Raw genomic sequence first — 22,808 nt, 5'->3', positions numbered from 1 at the left:
TGTCCACAGATTGATACTCATAAGATTAATCTCTTAAAAAAAGGCCTTTGTGTGCTTTGGGCATCTGAAAATGTTAACTGACTTCTACCATGAATGTTCTTTCTGAATTTTGATTCTTGATAAATACTTTGAAGGGACCAATATTGCGTCATGGTTTAGAAGGTGGGCTCAGAATTAGATTTTTTGGCAAGACCCTCTACCTTCAGTCTTCTTAGCTGTGAAATAAGGATAAAAATAGTGCCTATCTACAGGGTTGTGAAGATAAATTAGATTGTTTGCGTAAGGTAGCATAATGCTTTGCTCATCTCTAAATAATAGCTATTATTTTTATTTTGAAAGGAAATAAGATAAACTGGAAAACTGTCAACTATGGAGGGATGTGTTTAGGGCCTATGTGACGGCCAGGCAGAAGCTTGAAGACAAAGAATAGAACTAAACTACAGGGGCATAGAGATTTATCTCTGAAGGGCATGTGCCAGGGAATGGGGGGCAATAGTGCAATTTGAAGTTTTGTATAAAGTGTTTGGAAGTTGAGTGAAGAAGAAAGAAGATTTTAAGACCAGTTGATTATCATAAGATGAATGCTAAGAAAATAACGTTGTCCTTTCATTAAGTTATACATGTTCAAAGTGGTGTTCTTTAAATTCAGGAAAAACTTACTAATGTATCACATTAGCCACCAGGTGGTGCTGTGAACTTGATCTAAGAAATGAGTGACCGCTTCACTTGTTCATTGTCTTCTCAAACGTGGAGGCATCATGTTCTAGGAAGTGTACCCACTTTTCACTAGTTAGTTAACATAGCTGGAGTGCTGGTGCCATTTATTAACTCTTAATGACTCAAGGACAGAATTGCCTTAAAAATAAATGTATTATAGTAGAATGAATGAATTGATGTCTTCTTTCCATAGGTAAATTGCCAGAGTATAAATTATTAAAGAATGTAGTAATACATCCAGTGCTGATTTTTCTTCATTCTTTATGTATTTGTTGCATTGTATTTCATAGGCTTTTACACCATTATCTTCCAATTTGGTTTTTACCTAAAATTTTTCATCCTTTTTTTGCCATTTGGCCAGGATTTTTCTTTTCTTACTCCAGGTAGACATAAAAAATGATGATCTCAGTTTTAACTGGAGGCATTTTGGAAAATTCACATTATTTTAGCATTCACCTTTGTAAAACTACATTTGAATATCTGACCCTGTTGGAAAAGAATCTGTCTTTGGTCAGCTGCATTTTCTTTGTCTTGGGGAAAAGGTGTTTCATGTCTAGATCATCACTGAAAGTCCTTTGATGAATACCCTCCCTCTCATTTAAAATGCTGGTGGGGTCACTGGTTTCTGATCAGCTTGTCAGAATGAACAGTCCCAGAAGCAGAAGTTAGGTGGTTTCTGCTTATCAGGTCTTCAGGGTGAGAATTCGTTTTATATTTTAAGAAGTAAAAAGCTGGTATATTTTGTGCTGTCATAGGTAATTAGGTGATCATCTTAGAGTTGGTGATCATTTAAAGGAATTCATTCTACACATGAAACATTTATAATTTAAGAGCAAAAGAGGAAAAATAGAAGTTTTTCAGCAAAAATTTAACTTGAGATTGTTTTTTCATCTTAACATACTACTAGGATGTCACTACATGGAGTTTCTAAACCATTTATTTTTAACTGAAAATAAACACAGAGAACAGAGATCAGGTTACTAGTGAACAGTCCTTTAAGAAGGTTCAGATTTCTAAAAATATATAGCTACTGACCACTTCACTACATTTTCCCTTTTATTTAAAATGGAGATTTTTAAAATTAAATCAGTGGCATATTACAGCAGTGTAACTTTTTAGTATAGTATATGAAATTAATTCTTTTGGAAACGTTTGGGATTTTACTAACTTTCATTTGTATGTCAGGTAATGAAACAACTCAATATTTAGTCTGCTAGAATACTGTTGAGAGATTTAAAAGTTAGTGGGTCTAGAATGTGCTGACATTGAGCTGCGAATCAAATTTTGTTTCCCTGTGTACTTTTAAAATAGAAGGAACTTTTAGTTGGTCAGTGGGTGTAAGGAATCGTGGAGATAATGGGAAACAAAGGCTGGTTCTGGTCAGAGAACGGGGCGCGCTTGGCAACTCTAAGCCATCTTAGAGCTTCACCCGGTTTGATCTCCCAGTTCAAAGCTTCCCTTTCCTACAAATTCCCTCACTTTAGAAAAAGTTTTCTTTCCCCTTTCAACCACAATAGATAACTTAAATATATAGTTTATATGTTAAAAATATATGTACCTCTATATAAATGTATTCTTAGTATATATACTGAAAAAAGGATTTGCTCTGTAGGCCTAGTTGGTTGTAAATTTAGGGAACATGTAATATGTCTAATATTGTAATATGTCTGCTATGTGACAGCTTTTAAAGACAAATAGTATGTTTGGGGCAACTTGTGGTAGTTTGTGTAGACGACAATTTTTTAATGTGGAAGAAAAAGTCTTGTTTTTTGGATTGTGGGGTTCTCTCTCCCTCCCTTTGAGGACCAGACCCCATGGCCATGTGAGCTCTGTGGCGTCAGGTTCTGGGCTCTGAGGGTGCTGAAACCTGACGTGTACAGGGCTCCCACTTGACCTTGATTTTTACTTTTATCAAACCCACTACTTGCTCTCTCACTGCCACTGCCCCAAATCCCGGCATTCTTTCTTACGAGGTAGAAAAATATGTACCCCAAGATTGAACTGTAATTATGATCAAGTTGCATTTCCTAAATGTTTTTTTGTTTGAAAACAGTATTTCTTGAGAGAGTTTGTTAAGATGGTTTAGATGTCTTGCTTATCTCAGAAATTGTGTGAATCTAACTGTTGAGAAAAACAGCTGTTTCCAAGTACCCTGTGTCCTGTAGGTATTCCCTGGATGAGTTCGGCACGGCCAGGAGGAGTACCGTTGTCCGCGGATTCATCGACGCCCTGACCCGAGGAGGCCCCGGAGGGACGCCCAGGCCCATTGAAATGCACTCCCACGACCCTCTGAGGTAGCAGTCAGGCAGCACGGGGAACTGCGGTTTTCTGAGGAAACCTTTACCAACCCTGGTTTTCTCCCTAGGTACGTGGGGGACATGCTGGCGTGGCTCCATCAGGCTACTGCCTCTGAAAAGGAACACCTCGACGCCCTCTTAAAGCGCGTGACTACGCAAGGTGGGCCTCCGCTGTTGTCGCGCCGCACAGGGAAGGCCCAGGGCGTTCTGGTGTCCGCTCTGACTACGGCGTCTGCACACCGCATGGGACAAAGAGCACCCTAGCAAACGTGCCTCCCTCGTTCCCCTGCCTGCTAACAGACGTTCTCCTCCATCCCGTCATCCCGTCACGCTGTGCACACCTTAGTGGGTCCTTGCTGTCCTCCGTTCCGGGCTCACACCCCACCGGCACGGCGCTCCTGGAGGGCCTGCTGCGCGTTACCCCACGTCTTCCATGCCAGGCCTTAAAGGCAAAGGTGGTGGTATCTTTATTTTGCCTGTGAGTGAACAGACTGAGTCACTTGCTGAGGTCTGTAAGTTACTCACTTTTCATGTCTAATATACAAGCCCTTTATTCCTTTGCATGTGACTGTTTTAAAGTCGTTCGGAAGAATCACCTGTGTACTAACTGTGCTTAAAATTTTGGTTTTGAAATCAAGGAAGAAAAATGACTATTTTGCTGATACCTGTTGTTTACAGAATTTCAAATATTCTTAGTTGTGATTACCTTAAGATGCCTGTTGAAGAGTTTGAAGGGTTAATGGAAAATTAAGATGTTCTGTTTTTAATAGAAAGTGGAGAGGGATATTGTGGCTGCTGTCGCCTGACTATTTTGCGTGGTTCAGCCCACAGCAGTCTGGTTCAGCAGGTCATCCTCAGAGAAGCCAGTGCACAGACTGGCGGCCGTCCTTAACCCCCTCATTCTTAACCCTTTGTTACAGAGATTAGATTTAGCCTATATGCTAGATAGGCACAAAGTCTGCACTTGTTAAAATTGTTTTCTGTTATCCTGATTACCCAGTTTAAAAAATGTATTCAAAGATATAGTAAAGTATCTAAAAGAGACCGTGTGAAAGAGGTGGAAAGAAAACAGTTGGATGAAATAGGTCACTCCGTGGAAAGGTTTAATTCTTTCAAGCTTCAGTTTCTCCGTCTGTCAAGATGAAGGTAGTTACAATTATTAAATGTGAAGTTCTAGTACAGAGCTTGACACAAATAGTCGGCAGTTAGTAGACAGTCTTCCCATTAGATGGCAAAGGGTGTTTTCCATCTGTGGCCTCAGCTTCTGTGCTCAGCACCACTTCCTAGAGTGAGATGCTTGTAGAACAGATGGTGGTACATCTTCACTTTACTTCCTTCAGTTAATGTATTTCAGTTTTTTTTCCTGTGACTCATACATTTACTCTTTTTCACAAAGAAGTAATATTTCATTAAGAGGCAAATGAATTAACAAGTGTCTAGGTCACATATTAATATAATCATGTCCTAAAGAATACTGAACTTGATAAAATATTGTTATGGTTATTTTAAGTGTTATTAGTGCCATTCATCATATGTATTTTGGTTAGTTTTTGAACTTATGTGAAGCAATATGTAACATGGGAAAAATTTTCTGTTATGTTATAATTTATGGTAGGTGTTGAAGAAAATATTCAAGAAGTTGTTGGACATATCACCGAGGGTGTGTGCAGGCCCTTAAAGGTAAAAATATTTTCTTTATACATGTTATGGTGTCTGGTTAAATCATTGCCTGACTCATATGAGTTTAAAGGAACTCAGTGTTTGAAACCAAGCTGTAATTTTCTCAAATAACTAACACATTAATATAGGGCAATAAAATACATTTAAAAATGACCATAGTTTTCTTTTTCGGAAAGAAAATGTGAAATATTCTTAGTTTGCATTGACTTTTTTTTTTTTACATGTTCTTCCCATAGTAATTTATGTTAATTAATTGAGAAAAAATCTGTTAAATTGAAATAACTAATCTATGAACTCTTCACAGAGATTTACTCAGAACATACTCCATTTACTTTATTGCTTCAGGTGTAGTATATTTTTTAATCAGCAATAAATAACGGTAAATCCAAGGATAAATGATAACATGCTTCAGTGTTACTGTCAATACTGTTTACAGCAGCAGGAACAGAATTTGAAGTCAAACTGAGGTGCGTTGACTTGTTCAAATGGCCTGACTCTTCTGCCCTGTTGATTGGCTCAATTTAGACTGTGCAGGAATACCTGCTGTTAGGGTGCTTGTGAGGATTAAGTGAGAAAACTGGGCCCATGAAAAGCAGTTCCTGACACCTGCTCGGCCTGCAACAGATGGTATTTTTCTTTATTAACATTTGTAGAATATTTTGCAAGTACTGGTTTTCTTTTCTTTGTTGATTGACTTCAGTTACGACATAGAAATTAAAGTCCAGAAGTTTTGTGATCTATTCTTACCAAAAATCAAATTTTGAAACTAATTTTTTGTTTCCAAGATTTTATTTGGTATTTTGTATCCAGGCAACGGAATCTCAGATGATGTACCTTGTGGCACTGGTTATGTCTACAAATTTCATTATTACTGTAACTTGATTATGTAACTACATGTAGTTGAATACAAGTCCTAGTCCCTTTGAGAATAAATCATGTTTCATCTGCCCTGTGTTCCCCCCTTACTTACAGTATTGTATTCCTTATATTACTCATTCCTTCTTTTCCTTTTTGTGTTTTTTCAGTAATTATGTAAGATACTATTCTAGGCTGGAATGAACCTTAGAGTTTCCTGTCCTGATCTGACTAGAAAGCATTAAATGTGCTTTTTGACCATTTCTAGTGCTTTCTAACCATATTAAATGTGTTAAAAATAACACCCATTGCTTATATAAAGATTATATACTAGTCTCCCTTTCTTTTAAAATGTACTTAAAAATTCTCATGTCATCTTATTTAAATGTATATGCCCAGAAAATTTTTATAACAATTGTAGGACATTATTGTGACTCCCTGTGAAATTTTAATTTCAGATATTTTAAAGGTGAAGAAGGAAACTAGGAAGCCAACAAAGATTATCTTATTGTAAAATTAAGAAAAATCCTTTTAATTCCTGAAGTGATGGAAACCTTAAATCTTTCCACATGGTGGTAATATTTATCACATACTCCAGAGAATATCTGACATGCATTCACTTTGGTAGTTACACATCAGATTGGCTTGATAGACACATGGGACCCAGTGACGACTCCTCTCCTTTCTCTACGCACAGTGTTATTTTGAGAGTTTTTTTCTGTATGACCTCATTTAGGTATCTAATATTCTCAGTGATACAGTAGTTAGCTGACAAAAAAAAGCTCTAACATTTTCTTTTGCAATTATAATTTTAAATATTTTTCTTTATAATCTGTTTGCTTTTACCTTCCATTAACATAAAACCTTTTTCCTCCTAATAAGCAGCTAAATTTTTTTTTTATTAAGGTATCATTGATGTACAAACGTATGAAGGTTTCGCATGAGCAACATTGTGGTTACTCATTCACCCGTATTATCCAGTCCCCCCCACGCCCCATTGCAGTCACTGTCCCTCAGCTAGTAAGTTGCTAGAGTCCATGCTTGTCTTCTCTGTGCTGTACTCTCCTCCCCAGGATCTGCCTGTATTATGTGAAACAGCTAAATTTTTAATCATGGCATATGACACTGAATGTTTTGGCCAGATTCCTGTCACTCAATCTCTTTTTTGCAGGAATGAATTCTCTGTAGGAAAGGGAGGAGTTCATTGTTAGAAGCATAGAGAAAAGCTTGTGATGGGCATTGGAGATGTCCCTGAGAAACTCTGTATTTGTTTTACTCTATCCTATATTTCACCACCATTTTTTTTGTTTAATAAAGTGAAGTTTCATAGGTAGTGGACTGTGTACTTACAAATGTATGCGTTAAGATATGATCTCTAGTTACTTCGTTTTCAAAGTCTGCTTTAAACTACATAGATAAAAAACATGATGTGGAGAGGGTACAGGGGATCACCAGCAGCAAGCCTATAGCCGTGCAGCGTCTTCACTCCAAAGTCGTAGCTAAAAGCATCAGAATTAACATTTTGAATCATTGTTTTTCAAACCCATAGGCAAAACGGTCCTTTTATGTGAAAGTTCTAGATTGCCAGCTGCTATTCAAATTTTATGTCACTTAATAACAACTTTATTGTGTTAAATGCCCCTGACCGTAAATTCGGGAGGGTTCTCTGCAGGTAGGTGTCAAGTACAGAGGTAATGGCGGGGAGAACAGCCCCGTGCTGGAGGGCACGGCGCGGTCAGGGCGCCCTCAGCTCGCCTGCGTGCGCTGGGGACGGGCGCACCCCGAGCAGCCGCCTCCCGTGGGGGGAACGGGGGTCGGTCGTGGTCGGCCAGGCCTCCCCGCTCGTCCCCCCCCCCAGGCATGCGCTCCTCTCGCTCCCATTCTTAGGTTCCGGCCGCTCTGACGTCGGAATAAAGCGGCTGTGCTTCCATACCGCTTTCCGAGGTTGTTGTCAGGTTGCCTGCAGCCCGTTTTGCCGCTTTTAAAATTCCTGCCTTTATCATCCGTGCCGTTTCTGGTACAGTTGGTTTGTGGGGTGCTTCGTCTGCGCCCGGACTGTGGAGAGCAGCGTGTATCCTGCGCCGCCGCCGCTGCCGGCCCGCTGCCTCGGTTTCCTTCATCACTCTTTCTACTTTGTGTCTGTTTGTCTTACCGCCTGTTGTTTTTCCCGTGACCGTTGGCTTTTACTGAGCTTGACTGGCCCCCTGAGTGATCCTCATGAAACAGAGAGTGCCGGACCCGCCCGCCCTGGGGTGTCACGCGGAAATCTCCCGGCACTGGATCCTTGGTCTTGTCTCATTGGAGCCGAAGGGCCGCTCCTTTCCAGCAAACCTGTGTGTGTGTGAGAGCTGGAAGTCGTTTTATTTTTTTCTTTCTTCTTCCCTCCTGCACTTCCCTCATTTCCTTTCCTTCTTTCCTTCTTCCTCCTTTCTTTATTTCTTAAGGGAGTTGAGATGAAGTCTTTTCTTGATGCCTGAAAATTCTAGAAAGCAGATTGCCAGATAGTAGAGATGGTGTTACTAGGGAGCATCTGTCTACAATTAGTATCCTTTGTATTTTGCCCTAATAACTGTATTAAAATTCAGAGAATACCACTTTTACATTTCATTTAATGATACATAATTTAAGTCACTATTAAAATTGTAATTTGAAAACTATTCAGATGCCATTCATGATTTATAGTATCATATAATAGACTAGTTAGCCAGTCTATTACCTTATGCCAAAAGAGGTATCAGTTTCATAAATGTATTAATGTAAAGGCCAATTAATTTCTGTAATCCAAGAGATTTTTGTATGTTGTGTACATAAATTTGTGAAATTCAGCAAATCACATATGTTGACATTATGACATATTCCAAAATCCAAGTACAGAGAAACTTCAACTTTCAAAAGCATCTGTTGTGTCTGTACTATTGTACCAGGTGCTTGTAGAGCTGCAGAAGCAGCAGAAAACACAATGTCTGTGGTTAGAATCCAGTTAGGAAGCAAGACGCAATGCCCGCAGCAGCTTCGGGACAGGTGCCGTAGTCGTGAGTAAGCGCGTATGGGCGTGTTCAGATGGCGTTCGTTAATCAGGAAACAAAGTAAGGGGTGGAGCCCCGAGGGGCGGAATTTAATCGGGGAAGATTCCCAGTAGTTAATCTTGAGGCAGGGCACGCTCACCTTGAGGTAGATCTGTTACTGGCCTAGTACTCTTGAAATTAAAGATTTGTCTGTTTTCCTATTCTTTAATATAAAATGCAACTTGGTGTAATAGATAGAAGATAAGAATGCTTTCATTTTTTCTGAATATTTGGTGGTAGAGCAGTATATTTTCACTGCTAACCTGTTTTCAGGGCTGTCACAGCTGCTTTGCAATTTGGTGCTGGACTAGATTCCATTATGTACTGGGGAAAACTTTAGAATGATTCATCATGTTGGCTCTTTCTGATAACACCTGCTTTGAGCCAAATTCTGTAGGTGATGAAGCGTTTTTTGTAGAGTGTCTGTATTAAAATGTCTGTTATTTTACTATCTCCTATGATTTCATATTCAGAAATTATTCAGAAGGAATTTTGTGATTCCTGCAGTATTTAATTTTTTCCTTTTCTAATGCTATATGTACCATGTGATTAATGAAGAAAAATTATGCTTTTAAGAAATTTTAAATTTTTTCTCACATGTTTTAATAGGTTCGAATTGAACAAGTAATAGTTGCTGAACCCGGGGCAGTTTTATTATATAAAATTTCCAACCTCCTTAAATTTTACCACCATACAATCAGGTAAGAGGAGTGGTTAAATGTGCTTGTGGGTCCCACGGGAAAGCTCATTTCAGTTAGAATAGAGTGAGAGGTATTTTTTGTTTTCGCCATTTACACGACCGAGTGTGACCAGTAGAACAGCCACTGTGTGAATCATGAGCGTGTCATTCGTGCTGTGGTTTGATGTCTGCCCTCTCCTTCGACCCAGCTTCCCCAGATGTACGTACACGTACACACCCACAGCCACACACGTACAACTGGCGCGGCGCTGTGGGTCCGTAGTGAGATTTTTGAGTCTTCCGTTAATAGAAGAGACCCACGGGCCTTAAGCAGCTGGATGTGATGTATGTGTATTAGAGGGCAAAAAAGTAAAATGTCCTTTCTGAGTGTAAATAACAAATTTGTCTTCAAGCTTTAGTTTTCTGTTACTGGTAAAACAGAGCTATAGCTTTATCTTCTCTAAATAAAAAGTACTTAATCTGATTAGGAACCACTTGTCTTATCTGAAATATGATGATCGACTCCGAAATTTGCATTCATATTTTACCTGCATATATCTGTTGATGGCATACACTTAAGCTTTATTACAAATGTCACTGTAAGACATGCTATATTTTTGATAGTTTCCATATTAGTCTATTAAAATATTTAAAAATGACTTCATCCTATATGCCAGTATCAGGAACAGAAGGCCAGTTGTAAAAATACATGGTGGTTATTATAAATGACAGATACAATATAAGAAAAATATGTTAAATTAAATGAATAACTCAGTATTAATTTGAAAATTTTAAATGTTTTATCAATAGAGACATTGGTGGAATGGCTTCTGTAAAATTAGGTCTTGGATAATCAAAACATACATTTTCTGTAATAGAGGAAAAGTAGAGGCATAGGTTTGCATATTATGAATGTCTGTTCTGACCTACTTTTTCTAACACAAATTGTGCAATATTAAAAATGTACTTTGTTTTCATTTGTTCATCACCTAACTTGAAAAAAACCCTGTCATTTCTTTATGAAGCTATAGTAATTATTTTTAATTGGCAGGTTATAGTCTACAGAAAACTTTCATTTAAATCTAGGTCTTTTAAATAAATTATACTCAGTTAAAGAACTGAATTGTTTTAGCCTGTTTTGTGACCTGAAATACTCTTTGCTTTTAGTGGCATTGTTGGAAATAGTGCAGCTACATTACTGACGACCATTGAAGAAATGCACTTGCTGAGCAAAAAGATATTCTTCAATAGCTTGAGTCTTCACGCAAGTAAATTAATGGACAAGGTATGTTTGAAACATGCAATTCTTAAACTATATGACTGTGAATCTTTTCCACCTAAAAATGTCATGTTACTGCTTTTACATTGGTTATGATTTTTTCCCATTCCATACACTTGTTCTTTTGCGTCCTTCCTGTGAACAACACAATTCATTCTGAGGTGGTTTTCTGGTCTGGGTGTAGAGTCCTTTCCTGGAACACTGCAACATCGAGTCGTCATTGTAGATAGAATCTCAAGCCCTTGTTTCACTGCCATTTTTCTATAGCCAAATATCTGTAATTAAGGCAAACTTACTATATTTAGGTTGGAGCTAAGATAACATACAGATTGAAAAATGAACTCTTACTGTTTTTTTCTAAACAGCTTGCTTGTATTTTTACTGTCTGGTGGTCCATCTCTGTCCTTATGGAATTTATGCTCCTTTGAGTTGTATACTATGATTAAATATGAAAACAAACAAGATAAATACTCCCACAAAAACTAAGTAAACAACAAAAACCTGAGAGTCCTATGAGAGGTAATATTTTAAATTGAGCTGCGTATTATGGTAGGATCCTACAGAATGGGTTTAAATAATCAAATTCTTCTTTATTCTTGTTTCCTTATTTGAGAACTCAAGTTTTGCAAGGATACATGACAGTCATCATGCTGGCTTTTTTTGTTAATCATACTGCTCTGTCTGATAGGCTGGCTGTATTAGGCACAGATTCTGTAATAACTAATAGAACAGTCAGTAGCAGTCCAGTATAGACAGCCTATCAATTTTTATATTCTTAAGCTCAGGAAAGCCTTAATAGGAGCCATGCACAACTCAGATTCTTTTGGAAAAGTAACATGAATTTGTAGCTGGAGTATTTATCTTACATCTTTTCCTGTTTTGCCCCAGAAGTTTGCTAACAGTCAATTTGTGTGTGTGTGTGTGTTCATATAAGTTCTTATAATTCTTCTAAAATTATTCCTACATGATACAGACTTTGAACATAAACAAATGCAAGCAACCTGTTGGCCTCAGGTTTCTTCTCTTTTAGTGGAAAATAGTCAAATGAATTACTGATTATGGTAGAATCATATTTATGAACTACATGTGTCCAAGGTGCTATCGTAGCACAAAAGGGAGGCATATATATAGCAACCCACATGTGCCTGACTTGAGCTTTAAAGGGTGTTAGGTTTAGGGAGGGTAGAAGGGTGTGGGCCAAGGTCATCCCAAGAGAAAACAGATAGAATATGCTAGAGCACAAGCTGTGAGTCACCAGTAAGCAAATTTTTCATTTACTAAAAGGTCACTTGGGAAGTGGTGTGGCATGTAGATAGGAGAAAGGCCAGGTAGCAGACATGAAAATTGGGGGGTATCAAAGTAGTTTTTATAAAGACACATGATCCAAGGCAAAGACCCAGGAAAGCCATGAAAGGACACATTCCTGAGGAGTAAAGGTGGACATTCAGAACTTGGTGACTGAATATGGGTAAATGAGAAGGAGGAGACCAAAGTCATTCCTGGGTTACCAGCCTGGGAATATTAGTACTAATCACAAGTATCTGGAACACAGGGTGAAATCTGGGGGACGAAGGTGGTGGTGTCCGGGTGAGACAAGTCGCGGTGCTGTGGTGTGTCCCAGGCAGTTGGCCCCCTCTAGGGTGGAGCTGTACGTTGTGGGTTCCGAGAGTGTTGTACATAAAAGGTAGTTAGATTGATGGATTTGGGTGAGGTCACCAGGAATCATGTTTAATAGGAGTAGAGCTCTCAGGACAGGCTTGGAAACACGCGGGAGGAAAGCTGCCCACCTGTGGTGGGAGCTGAGGGAGGGTAACTGGAGGGACAGGAGAAAAATGAGGAAACGTGCTTCATCAGAAAAGCCCAGAGGCTAGAGTTTTGGGAAGGAGGGCGTGGTTAACAGCAACACTGTATGAAGAGTTCTAGAAAACAAGGACAGCAGGCTTGGTGTCTTTGACAACCTGTAGATGATCCTTGACTTCCTGAGAACAGTTTCCGTCATGTGGTCGGGACAGGAGCCAGGGTGTGTGGTACGTGGAAAGGCACGCAGATGAGCCTAGTACCCAGAGGTGTCCCAGCTGGAGGCATACGGGCCGGTGACTGAAAGCGCAGTGTGCTAACATGCACTCTTGCTGTGAAGTTTGAAGGACAGCAAGGAAGCAGAATGGTGAAAGGGAAGATTGAATTAAAGTTCAATGATAAATTAAAAAACAGGAGGTAATGATTATTTTTTTTAAAGATTAACAAATTGACAACCTTTTAGCAATTCTTTAACCAAAGTAAAAATAATTTAAAATTATAACATTAGATATTAGCAATAATAGAGATGAGGATTAAAATTTATTAGAGAATGCGATATTAAAATTTAGTGATCTTACACTAAAAAAAAAAACTGTGAGAATCTGAATAAAAAGAACAATTTTAAGACAAAATAAATTGACAAAAAATGAATACAAAAGAGGTGGAAAACTTGAATGCACCTGTGGAGGGAAGAAAAATTGCTAAAGATAACATGCCGCTAGACCGAGTCAGGTTATGTGGCTCGCTTCATTAACACCATGAAGAACAGGTAATTCTCCCAAATACAGAGAAGCACAGAAAGTACCAGTTCCTTTTAGGTGGTGTAACACTGACATAAAAGCCTTTTAAAGATAGTACAAAAGTGAAAACAGCTAACCGGTTACTTCAGGTTTTTTAAAAAGTTAAAATAGTTAAGAATAAGTTAAGACTAACTTCAGGTCAAATCCAGCATTATATTAAAACCAAGTATGGGTTATATCCAGGAATACAAGAATATTTCATTGTTAGAAAAATGCTTCAGTGTTAAATAAGAAAATTTTGTATTATCGTGGTAGTTGATCAAATTGTAGGGGGGTAAATCTTAGTAAAAGTGTAAAAATACTGTAACCATATAGAGATAAACTAACAGCAGACATCTTAATTAACAGAGGAGCACTAGCAGTATATATTCTGTTTATGTCAGGAAAGAACAAGACAAAAATGCTTGGCAGTAACACTTTTAAAAATCAGAAAGCCCAGATAAATAAATAAGCCATATAAATATTTCAAAGGAGGAGGCATTAGATTATTTATGGATACTATGATGATTCACTTCAGAAACCCAAGAGAATTAATTGAAAGTTTGTAGAAGTAGTAAATGGATATAGAAGGGTAACTAGTGACAAGATCAAAATATATAACTTTGGGGGAAATGGTAAAGTAGGAAGCTCCAAAATCTGCCTCATGCACTATGTAGACAGCCCCGCCAGAGTCTAATGTAACCGTCTCAGGTCTCTGGAGTCTGTTGAAGGATTGCAGTTGCTAGAGGAAGGCTCGGGTGGTGAACTGTCACCACTTTTGGTCAGTTTCAGCTCCCAGCACAGGAACATCTACCCATTTCTCTCCCGCAGCCATGGCAGGCAGCTGGGCACTTTTCCTGCAGCACCTTGCACACAGCTTATGGAGCCGGGGTGGGCAGAAAGGGCACAGTTCTCCAGACCTCAGGGAATCTAGGCTCTGACCAGAGGAGGGCAGCTGTTGTTTTTGCACCTCCCCCACTGTTGCAAGCATTTCCCACTCAAGTGGGTTTCTGGGGATTTGAAGGGCCAGTGCTTTTGTTCACCCCCTTAATTTTTCTATTGTTTCCCCTTTTGGGAGCCATACATTAAAGACTAGGACATTCAGAAGCAGATGTGTATATGGGGAAAATTAGAAAGAAACTGCACATGTGCAGGGAAAGGCACAGGCTCATAAAAGACCTGAGAAGACCTTAACCTTACACCTCCACTGATCTTGACGCAGGGACAGGTTACGATAACTAAAAATAAACCAGAAACAGTAACAGAAAATGGGAAACCTTGGGGAAAGGGAAATACCTGCTTTCCAGAGTTACTAAATTGTTACATTGAAATGTTCAGGTCCTGGTAAAAAAATGACAAGGTGTACAAAGAAAAAGGAAAGTGTGGCCCATTCAAAGGAAAGAAAGAAATCAGAAACTATTCCTGATGTCCTGATGGCAGTTCTACTACACAGAGTCTTTAAAACAATCATGTTAAAGGTGCTCAAAGAACTAAAGGGTGATGTGGAGAAAATCAAAAAGGTAATTATGTACAAAATGGAAATATCTGTAAAGAGTTAAAAAACTTTAAAAGAAACCAAGTAGAAATTCTAGAGTTTAAAAGTACATTAATTGCAATGAAAGATTCACTAGAGTGATTCAAAGGTATATTTTAGTAGGCAGAAGACATTATCAATGAACTTGAAGATTGGACCATGGAAATTATTGAGTCTGAGGAATAAAAAGGAAAAAAGATTGAGGAGTAGTAAACTTTGTTTCTAGTGGTGATTTTTGCCTTTAAGTCTTTATTGTCTGAAATTGTATAGGTACTCTAACTCTATTTTGGTTGCTGTTTGCAAGGTTTATCTTTTTCCATCTTTTCACTTTCAGTCTGTTTTTGTCTTTAAATCTAACATGTTTCCTGAAGACAGCATGTAGTTGGGTCATGTTTTTGTTATTTGTTTTTTCTACATCTGTCAGCCTCTGCTGGTTTTGGTCATGCTTAATTTAATTGCTGATAAAGTAGGATTTATGTCTGCCATTTTGTTCTTTGTTCTTGTATGTCTTAAGTGTTTTTTTGTTCCTCTGTCCCTCCATTACTGCCTCCTTTTGTGTTAATATTTCCGTCTTATTATTTAAATATATGTTTGTGTGTGTGTGTGTGTGTGTGTACGTACATACAATAGATAATTATTCTCTCAATGGTGCCCTGGGAATTAAAATTAGCATCTTAATTTATAATAATCAAGTTTCAGTTAACACCAGCTTACTTACAATAGGATACGAAAGCTTTGCTCCTGAATAGCCCAGTTCTCTTCTTCCTTTATGCTATTATTGTTACAAATCACATCTTTCTACATTGTATGGTCATCAACATATATTTATAATTATTGCTTCATGCAGTTTTCTTTTAGACAGGGAAAAAAATGGAGTTATAAGCAGAAAGTCCAGTAATACTGTCTTTTCTGTTTACCTATGTCAGAATCCTTATTAGTGTTTTCCCTTTGTGCACATTTGAGCTGCCGTCTAGTGCCCCTTTATTGTGTCCTGAAGGAGTCCCTTTAGTATTTCTTGTGGAGGTTTGATAGTGAAGAATTTTGGTTTTGTTTATTGGGCCTGTCTTAATGCCGTTTTCCTTCCTGAATAGCCCTGCTGACGCAGAGCCCCCCGACCATCTCCTGTCGGTCTTTGAGTGTGCCGTCCGGTGCCCCTGCTCTCCGTGTCGTCCGGTGACACATCTGCTGTCAGTCCTACTGAGAAGCCTCAGCTCAGGGGGAGTCACTTCTCTCCCTTACGCTGTCCGATTCTTTGTCTTTGGACAGTTTAGAATGTGTCTCAGTGTAGGTCTTTTTAAGTTTATTCTGCTGGGAGTTTGTGGAGCTACTTGGATGTTTAAACTCATGTTTTTTTTAATCACATTTGTGAGTCTTCTGCAATGATCTCTTCAAGTGGTCTTTCTGCGCTCCTCTGCCCCCTGCCAGTCTGAGCTCCCTCTTGTACTTACGTCACGGTGGCATCCCATAGTTCTCTGAAACTCTGTTAATTTTTTTAAGTTCTTTTTTCTTTCTCTTCCTCAGACTGGATAATTTTTATTGACCTGTCTTCAAGTGTCTTGATTATGTATTCTTCCTACTTAAATCTGCTGTTGATTCCCTGTAGTTAATTTTTCATTTCAGTTATTTTGCTTTTCAACTCCAAAATTTCTACTTGGTTAGTTTTCTTTTTATCATTTTTCTCTTTTTATTTGATATTCTCTTTTTGATAAGACATTATTCTGATACTTCCCTTTAGTTAATGAACTAACTTCATTAACTGAAAGTTAACTGCCAGTCTCTGCTTTTTAGTTCTTTGAACATATTTAAAACATCGTATTTGAAGTCTTTGGCTAGTAATTTCAATGTCTGGGTTTCCTCAGGGAAATTCCTTTTGACTGTTTATGTGCACGGCCTGTGTTTCTCTGTTTGTTTGCATGTCTCTTACATTTTGTTTTTGTTGCTTTTATGAAGGAGGGAGGATTCTCAGAAGTCAGTATTTCACCATTCCTGCTGATGTCACTTATGCTTTAACTTTTATACATAAAACATTCTTAATACAGATCTGACACTTGAAAATTCTTATGCCTTTCTGTCTACCCAATGTAAGACTGAAATCTCTTACGTGGACTTCAAGGTACTCAGTGTTGTTTCATTTACAAAATCTGACTATAATAATATTATAAGTACTCTGAAAAGTGTTTTTGGAAAAGTTCATGGGCACCTCTTCTTGGCTGTCCAGGTAAGCGAGTAGGGGTGATGGACCTGGCATTCTTTCCAGTTAATAAGTTCCAGGCCCTCTTCTCAGCAGCTGAGATTCTGTGATCCCACTGAATCCTTCTGGATCCCTCTGAAGGTCTGAGGAGTCAAATAACTTCTCCAAGGCACACAACTACCAAGTGGTAGGTCCAAATGTAAAATGGATCTCTTTGCCTCCAGTGCCTGTGATCAGTGACCCTGTTACACTGTGTGTGTGATGTGTGCAGCTCATGAACCCATCTCAGGAAATCGCCTGGTCTCTTGTTGAAGGATAGACTCCTAGGGCCTGAACCTATACATACTGAGCTGGAGTCTCTGAGGTTTTGGCCTGTGATGGGTGGTGAGTCTCAGTTATGTTACAGCTGTGGCACTGCTGTCTCTCGATTGCTTTTTTCTCATGACTTGGTCTAAAGAAACTAAGCACTAACTAGGCCATTACAAATCCACATGCCAGTGTAACTCTACAATTCAAAGACCAGTGAATTTTCTAATTTTTTTGAATTTTAGACGTACAAATTCTGTACTTCTAGTTGTGATACACTTATTCTGAAATAATCTAACAAAAATTTTCTGTCATTTTGTGTGCTGATTACTACAACAAACTGTTGATAAACTATAGACTTAGCAATGAGTCAGCTCATGTTTTACATCTTTTATTTATTATTTTACCGTGAATTGGAATTTACTGACACCTTAAAATACAGAGGGGAAAATAAACAGTGATAAACCATCCTTGCTTTTAGGTTGAGCTCCCACCACCTGATCTTGGACCAAGTTCTGCATTAAATCAGACACTCATGTTGTTGCGTGAAGTTTTGGCATCTCATGATTCTTCAGTCATACCGTTAGATGCCCGCCAAGCTGATTTCGTGCAAGTATGTTCTAAATTCATTTTTTAACAATTGCTTATCACTCTTCCGTTGTACGTTCAGTGGAAATTCTGGCATTTTATAACCAATACTATTTTGACAATTAAGTTTTCCTTCAAATATTAAACTACTTCTGTTTAATCTACAAAGTATCTATTCACTGATGCTTGTTTTAAGAACTATTGTGATTTTTTTACCATTTAGTCTTTTTCCTAGGTGCTTCTGTAAGTCGGCCCCTTCTGGGTAGTTTGGCACTCATTGTGAAGTGTCCTGACCCAGGCCCGCGTCACCAGCCGGGGGGACTTTCATATGACCCTGCACCCACAGGTGCTGTCCTGCGTCCTGGACCCTCTCCTCCAGATGTGCACGGTGTCCGCCAGCGGCTTGGGCACCGCCGACATGGCCACTTTTATGGTCAATTCCTTGTGCCTGACCAGGACGACGCTGGCTCTGTTTGAGTTCACTGACCGGCGCCTGGAAATGCTGCAGTTCCAGGTAAATTTTGCCATAAAATGACTGCTCAAAACCAATGTGGTTTTTTCCCTCCATATGATCTCAGTTGCTCTGTTCACCTCATTTCAGTGACCTACTTTCTATAAATCCTTTGTTACACTCTGATGGAAGGCCACACACACACGCACGTGCACGCACACGCACGCACGCAGCCTTTTACTTTTGTTCTAGAGAAGCCAGAATATGTAATGAGTAGATATTTTATGTGATGGTAGAATGAAGCTTTCTGACTAATTGGATGGTTATTCTGTATGCAGATTTCAGTTTCTGAACTGTGAATAATATGCTAGATTTTCTAAGCTGCACAGCTAGTGCAGAAGGTGCTACAGAGGACAGATATATTTTTATCTGTGTGTAACCCAGTGCGGGCGAAACGTTACAATTTGTCGCACAAATCACTCCAGTTCTATAAAGCCAAATGGTATCAATGAAGAGAGTCTGTAAAGTGGCCAAAACAAAGCTATTTATAAAATTTGCTAGATGCTTGGCTTCTGATTTTGAAAGTAATTTTTGGTAAATACAATGTTTAAAGAAAACTCAGTGTTCTGTGTTATAACAATATAAACAATTGGGCAGTGGCTATAGTAAAAATTTATTTGTAAAGTTTGGAGGTTTTTCTGAAGAATGGGTCTTGATTTATCTAAATTTGTGATATTTTCTAATTTGTATTTCCTTCTTTTAAAAAATATAATGAGTTCCGATTAATTTTACTTCCTAGCGTAACTTTTTTGTTTTATGTGGAATTAATAAAGTTTGTCCTTAATGCATTAGTTTTTACTGTGAATTAGTTCATCACTAATTCAACACCAAGCTCTGCCGTTTGTCTGAACCTTTTCTCAATGCTCAGGTACACCAGGTGTTCATCAGCCTGTTCTGTCACCAAGTAGCTTTTTTTTAATCTGCTGTGGTGGTGGTTTGCGTCCCCGCAGGACGCGCCCTGTGTGTGAGACCTTGTAGGCCTGCGCTGCCGTCATGCTTGCTGATAGGCGCTGGGGCACTGCCAGGCCCGTGGACCAGCTGCAGGCGGTGGGAGAGACGACTGCACAGGCATCTCAGGGACGCCGCAGCTCGGTTCCAGATCAGCCCAGGACAGCAAATACCGCAGCTGCGCAAGTTGTGAACTTTATGATTCCCCAGTTCATGTGAAAGTTACGTTACACATACTGCAGTCTGTTATGTAATAGCAATATCATTGTCTGAAACAATCAAATCAATGTATATACCCTAATGAAAAAACACTTGATTGCCAAAAAATGCTAACTGTATCTGAGCTTTCAGTGAGTCGTGATGTTGCCGATGGAGGGTCAGCTTCGATGTTGTGTCTGTTGAGTGGCCAGTCAGGCTGATGGTTGCTGAAAGATGGGGTGCCCGTGATAATATGTTAAAATGAGACAGCGGTGAAGTTTGCCTCGCAGATTGTTCCTTTCACAGATGATTTCTCTGTAGCGTGTGACACTGATAGCATCTCCCCAAAGTAGAGCTGCTTTCAGAACCGGAGTCAGTCCTCTCAGACCCTGCCACTGCTTTACCAGACAAGCATATGTGATACTCTGAATCCTCGGTCGTCACTTTAGCACCCTTCCCCGGGAGTCGCCTGCATCTCAAGAGGCCACTGGCTCTGCTCATCAGGAGAAGCAGTTCCTCCCCTAAGGATGCCCCCTGAGGCGCGGCCGCTCAGCCCCGTGCTCAGGCCCTGCTCCTGGCTCCAGCCCTCGTGCGGTCTCTGCCGCACCTGCAGCGGCCGCCTGCGTTGGTCTTGAACCCTTCAGATCATTTTTTGGAGTCATCTTCTTCCTGTGGATGTTGATACTTTGACTTCTTCCCATGAATCATGGATGTTCGTAATGACATCTAGAGGAGAATCCTTTCTAGAAGGTTTTCAGTTTACTTTGCTCACATTTACCAGAGGAATCACTGTCTTTGGCAGCTTTCGCCTTGTGAAATGTATTTTTTCAATGATCAGACTTGAAAGCCAGAATTACTCCTTGTCCGTGGGCTGCAGAATGGTTGCTGTGTCAGCAGGCATGAGAATGATGTTCACCTCACTGTCCGTCCCCAGCAGAGCTCTTGGGTGGCCAGGCCGTTGTCAGCGAGCAATAATATTTTGAAAGGGATATTCTGAGCAGTAGGTGTCGACAGTGGGCTTAAAATATTCAGTAACCATACGGTAAATGACTGTGCTGTCATCGGGCTTTGTTGTTCCATTTCTAGAGCACAGGCAGCGTAGACTGAGCAGCATTCTGAAGGACCCTGTGAGTGTTGGCATGGCCGAACTGTCTCCAGACCAGCAGTAGGCGACCTTACTGCCGAGGGAGATTCTTGATGTCAGCGTTTCTTATCAAGAGCCTGTCAGCGCTCTCCCACCCCGCTTAGCTTCTTCCAGTGTCTCACGGGGGAGGCGCGGGCTGGTCTGACGCTCCTGTTTGTGGGAACGTGCTCTGTCCTTCTGGAAGCTTGTTCGGCGTGTCCTTTGAGTTCAGATATTTCCTCAGAATGGTCTTTGGTAGGTCTCGCTCTCCGTTGTTCCCATCTCAGAATTTGCAGAACCATTTTAGTCTGAAGAGTCAACCCTTTCTTTTGATCAGTCAAGTTTTATGATATCTTTAATTAATCATCACTTCTCCATCTCTTACGTTTGCATTCTGAAGCTCCTGCCCTTAGTTGGTTTTATCACCTCCAGCTTCTAATTTCTGTTCACTTTAATCTGTTTCTTTGATGCTAACTCTGTATTACTTCATTTTTCTCACATGTGCTGATTTGGTTCTTAGGAACTCCTTCATTAAATGTTAATATTTGCACATCTTATTTTTCTTTGATTTCTGGAAGTACAGTAAAAGCTCTTTGTTGAGCATTCACTTAAGAAAATTAGTCTGCATTTTTCAACCGTGCTGCCTCAGGAAAAGATGCCGTTCTAATTATTCAGTTGGGTTTCCTCTTAGAAGTTACTCTCCTCTTTTAAATAAGCTGTAAGCTTTGGGGGAGGGCTCAGCTCCGGGAGCCCTTGGTCAGTGGCAGGAAGTCGGGTGGTAGCAGGTAGCAGCGCAGTTAGCAGGGCGCCGGGTGCCAGGCGCTGGTGAACAGGCCGGCAAATCTGAGGGATCCAGGTGAGGAGTGGGTTGCCCTGCCGACCCTCAGGCCGTGTGGTCACAGTAAGGGAAGAGCAGGCTTCTCGGCTCCGGGGAGCCCCCTTCCGTGGGTCTGCCCCACTGGCATCGGGGGCTTCTCCAAAGCTGGCACAGAGCGGGCGTGCATGTGTAGCTCGCATCGCCAGCCGGCTCGTCTCGGGCAGTTGCCGAACCTGAAGTCTGAGCAGCCCCCTGCGGGGCCCTCCGCTCTCCCTGGTTGGCACAGCGCTGCCCCCTCCTCCGGAGACCTCCCTGCCTCGGCCCGCGGCACCGCCCCGCTGCTCCAGACGGTCCGTGAGGTCGAGAACGTCAGGCCTCATCACCCCAGCATTCTCCCGACTGTCTGATTTTACGTTGTGGTTTATTAGTGGTGTTTGTTTCTTTGTGGTTCGCTTATGACCAGCTTTTGAAAGAGTTGAGAAGCAACTCAAGATTTTTGACTAGTGGCCAGTCCTGGAATCCTCCCTGGTGGCCATTATGTTAAGGTTAGACTCTCTGTCTTGAAGAGGCCTTCCTCTCTGGGGGAAGGATGCGCTTTGGTCACCGAAGCTGCCCCTGTGTCTCGGAGTCCGCCTCTGCCGTGCGGGGACCAGGTCACGGGGAAGAGCTAAGACTCAGGGCCGCGAGCTTACACCCGCGTCAGTCTTACTCCTCTTCTCAAGCGTTTTCTTTCCATTGTGTTTTATTTCAGATTGAAGCGCATTTGGACACACTTATAAATGAGCAAGCTTCCTACGTGTTAACTAGAGCAGGCTTGAGTTACATCTACAGCTCTGTGCAGCAGCATAAACCTCAGCAGGTGAGCCCGGGCCGCCCCTGACTAGAGGAGGGCGCCAGTGCAGGGGCGGCTCCGCGTGAGCACAGCTCTGCTCCGAGTCCTGCTCTGCTGCTGACCAGCTCTTTCTCACTGAGAAAGTGACCGGCTCTGCACCTGTCTCGTCGCCTGTAGGTGGGCTGTATACATACATGCAGTAACGATATCTGTGTCACAGGGTCCTTCTGAAGACTGAGTGATCTAATACAGGTGTGGTTCCTAGATGACCCCCTGAGATGGGGTAGAGTGCCCCAAAATATTAACTGTCCTTTTTACTACAGGTAGTTTTGGTTAACAGTAACAAAAATATACAAAAAGTAGTAGTAGTATAAAATGTACAAAAGGTATTTATACTGGTAAATTTTTCAGAGTTCTGTATCGCTGTCAGTTAATTGAGTGCATAGATTACTATAAATCTATAGTATTATCTCCTTTTTAATTCAAGTCATGGTCTGTTACTTGGAAAGGTAAATATTCCTGGGGTTGTCTGAGATCTTGTTAAGTTGCAGAACTCCAGTAGAAGTAGGGGATGGAGTGGCGGGGACCCTGGAAAACCACGGAGGCACCCTT

The 22,808-nt window shown here is 40.4% G+C and overlaps 1 protein-coding gene across 1 annotated transcript in view; it reads left to right on the top strand.

The window, feature by feature from the left end:
* Positions 1–22,808, top strand: part of COG6 (component of oligomeric golgi complex 6) — a 55,771-nt gene that overhangs the window by 19,277 nt on the left and 13,686 nt on the right. Inside the window, exons 9-16 of the mRNA XM_036904910.2 lie at positions 2,883–3,011; positions 3,083–3,174; positions 4,630–4,694; positions 9,224–9,315; positions 10,461–10,578; positions 17,661–17,792; positions 18,114–18,281; positions 22,116–22,223. Of these exons, the coding sequence (XP_036760805.2) occupies positions 2,883–3,011; positions 3,083–3,174; positions 4,630–4,694; positions 9,224–9,315; positions 10,461–10,578; positions 17,661–17,792; positions 18,114–18,281; positions 22,116–22,223 (904 nt within the window). The remainder of the gene's footprint in view (positions 1–2,882; positions 3,012–3,082; positions 3,175–4,629; positions 4,695–9,223; positions 9,316–10,460; positions 10,579–17,660; positions 17,793–18,113; positions 18,282–22,115; positions 22,224–22,808) is intronic.

The sequence above is a fragment of the Manis pentadactyla genome, chromosome 2, assembly GCF_030020395.1.
Source record: "Manis pentadactyla isolate mManPen7 chromosome 2, mManPen7.hap1, whole genome shotgun sequence".
Classification (NCBI taxonomy): Eukaryota; Metazoa; Chordata; class Mammalia; order Pholidota; family Manidae; genus Manis; species Manis pentadactyla.
This window is presented reverse-complemented; position numbering and strand designations above follow the sequence as displayed.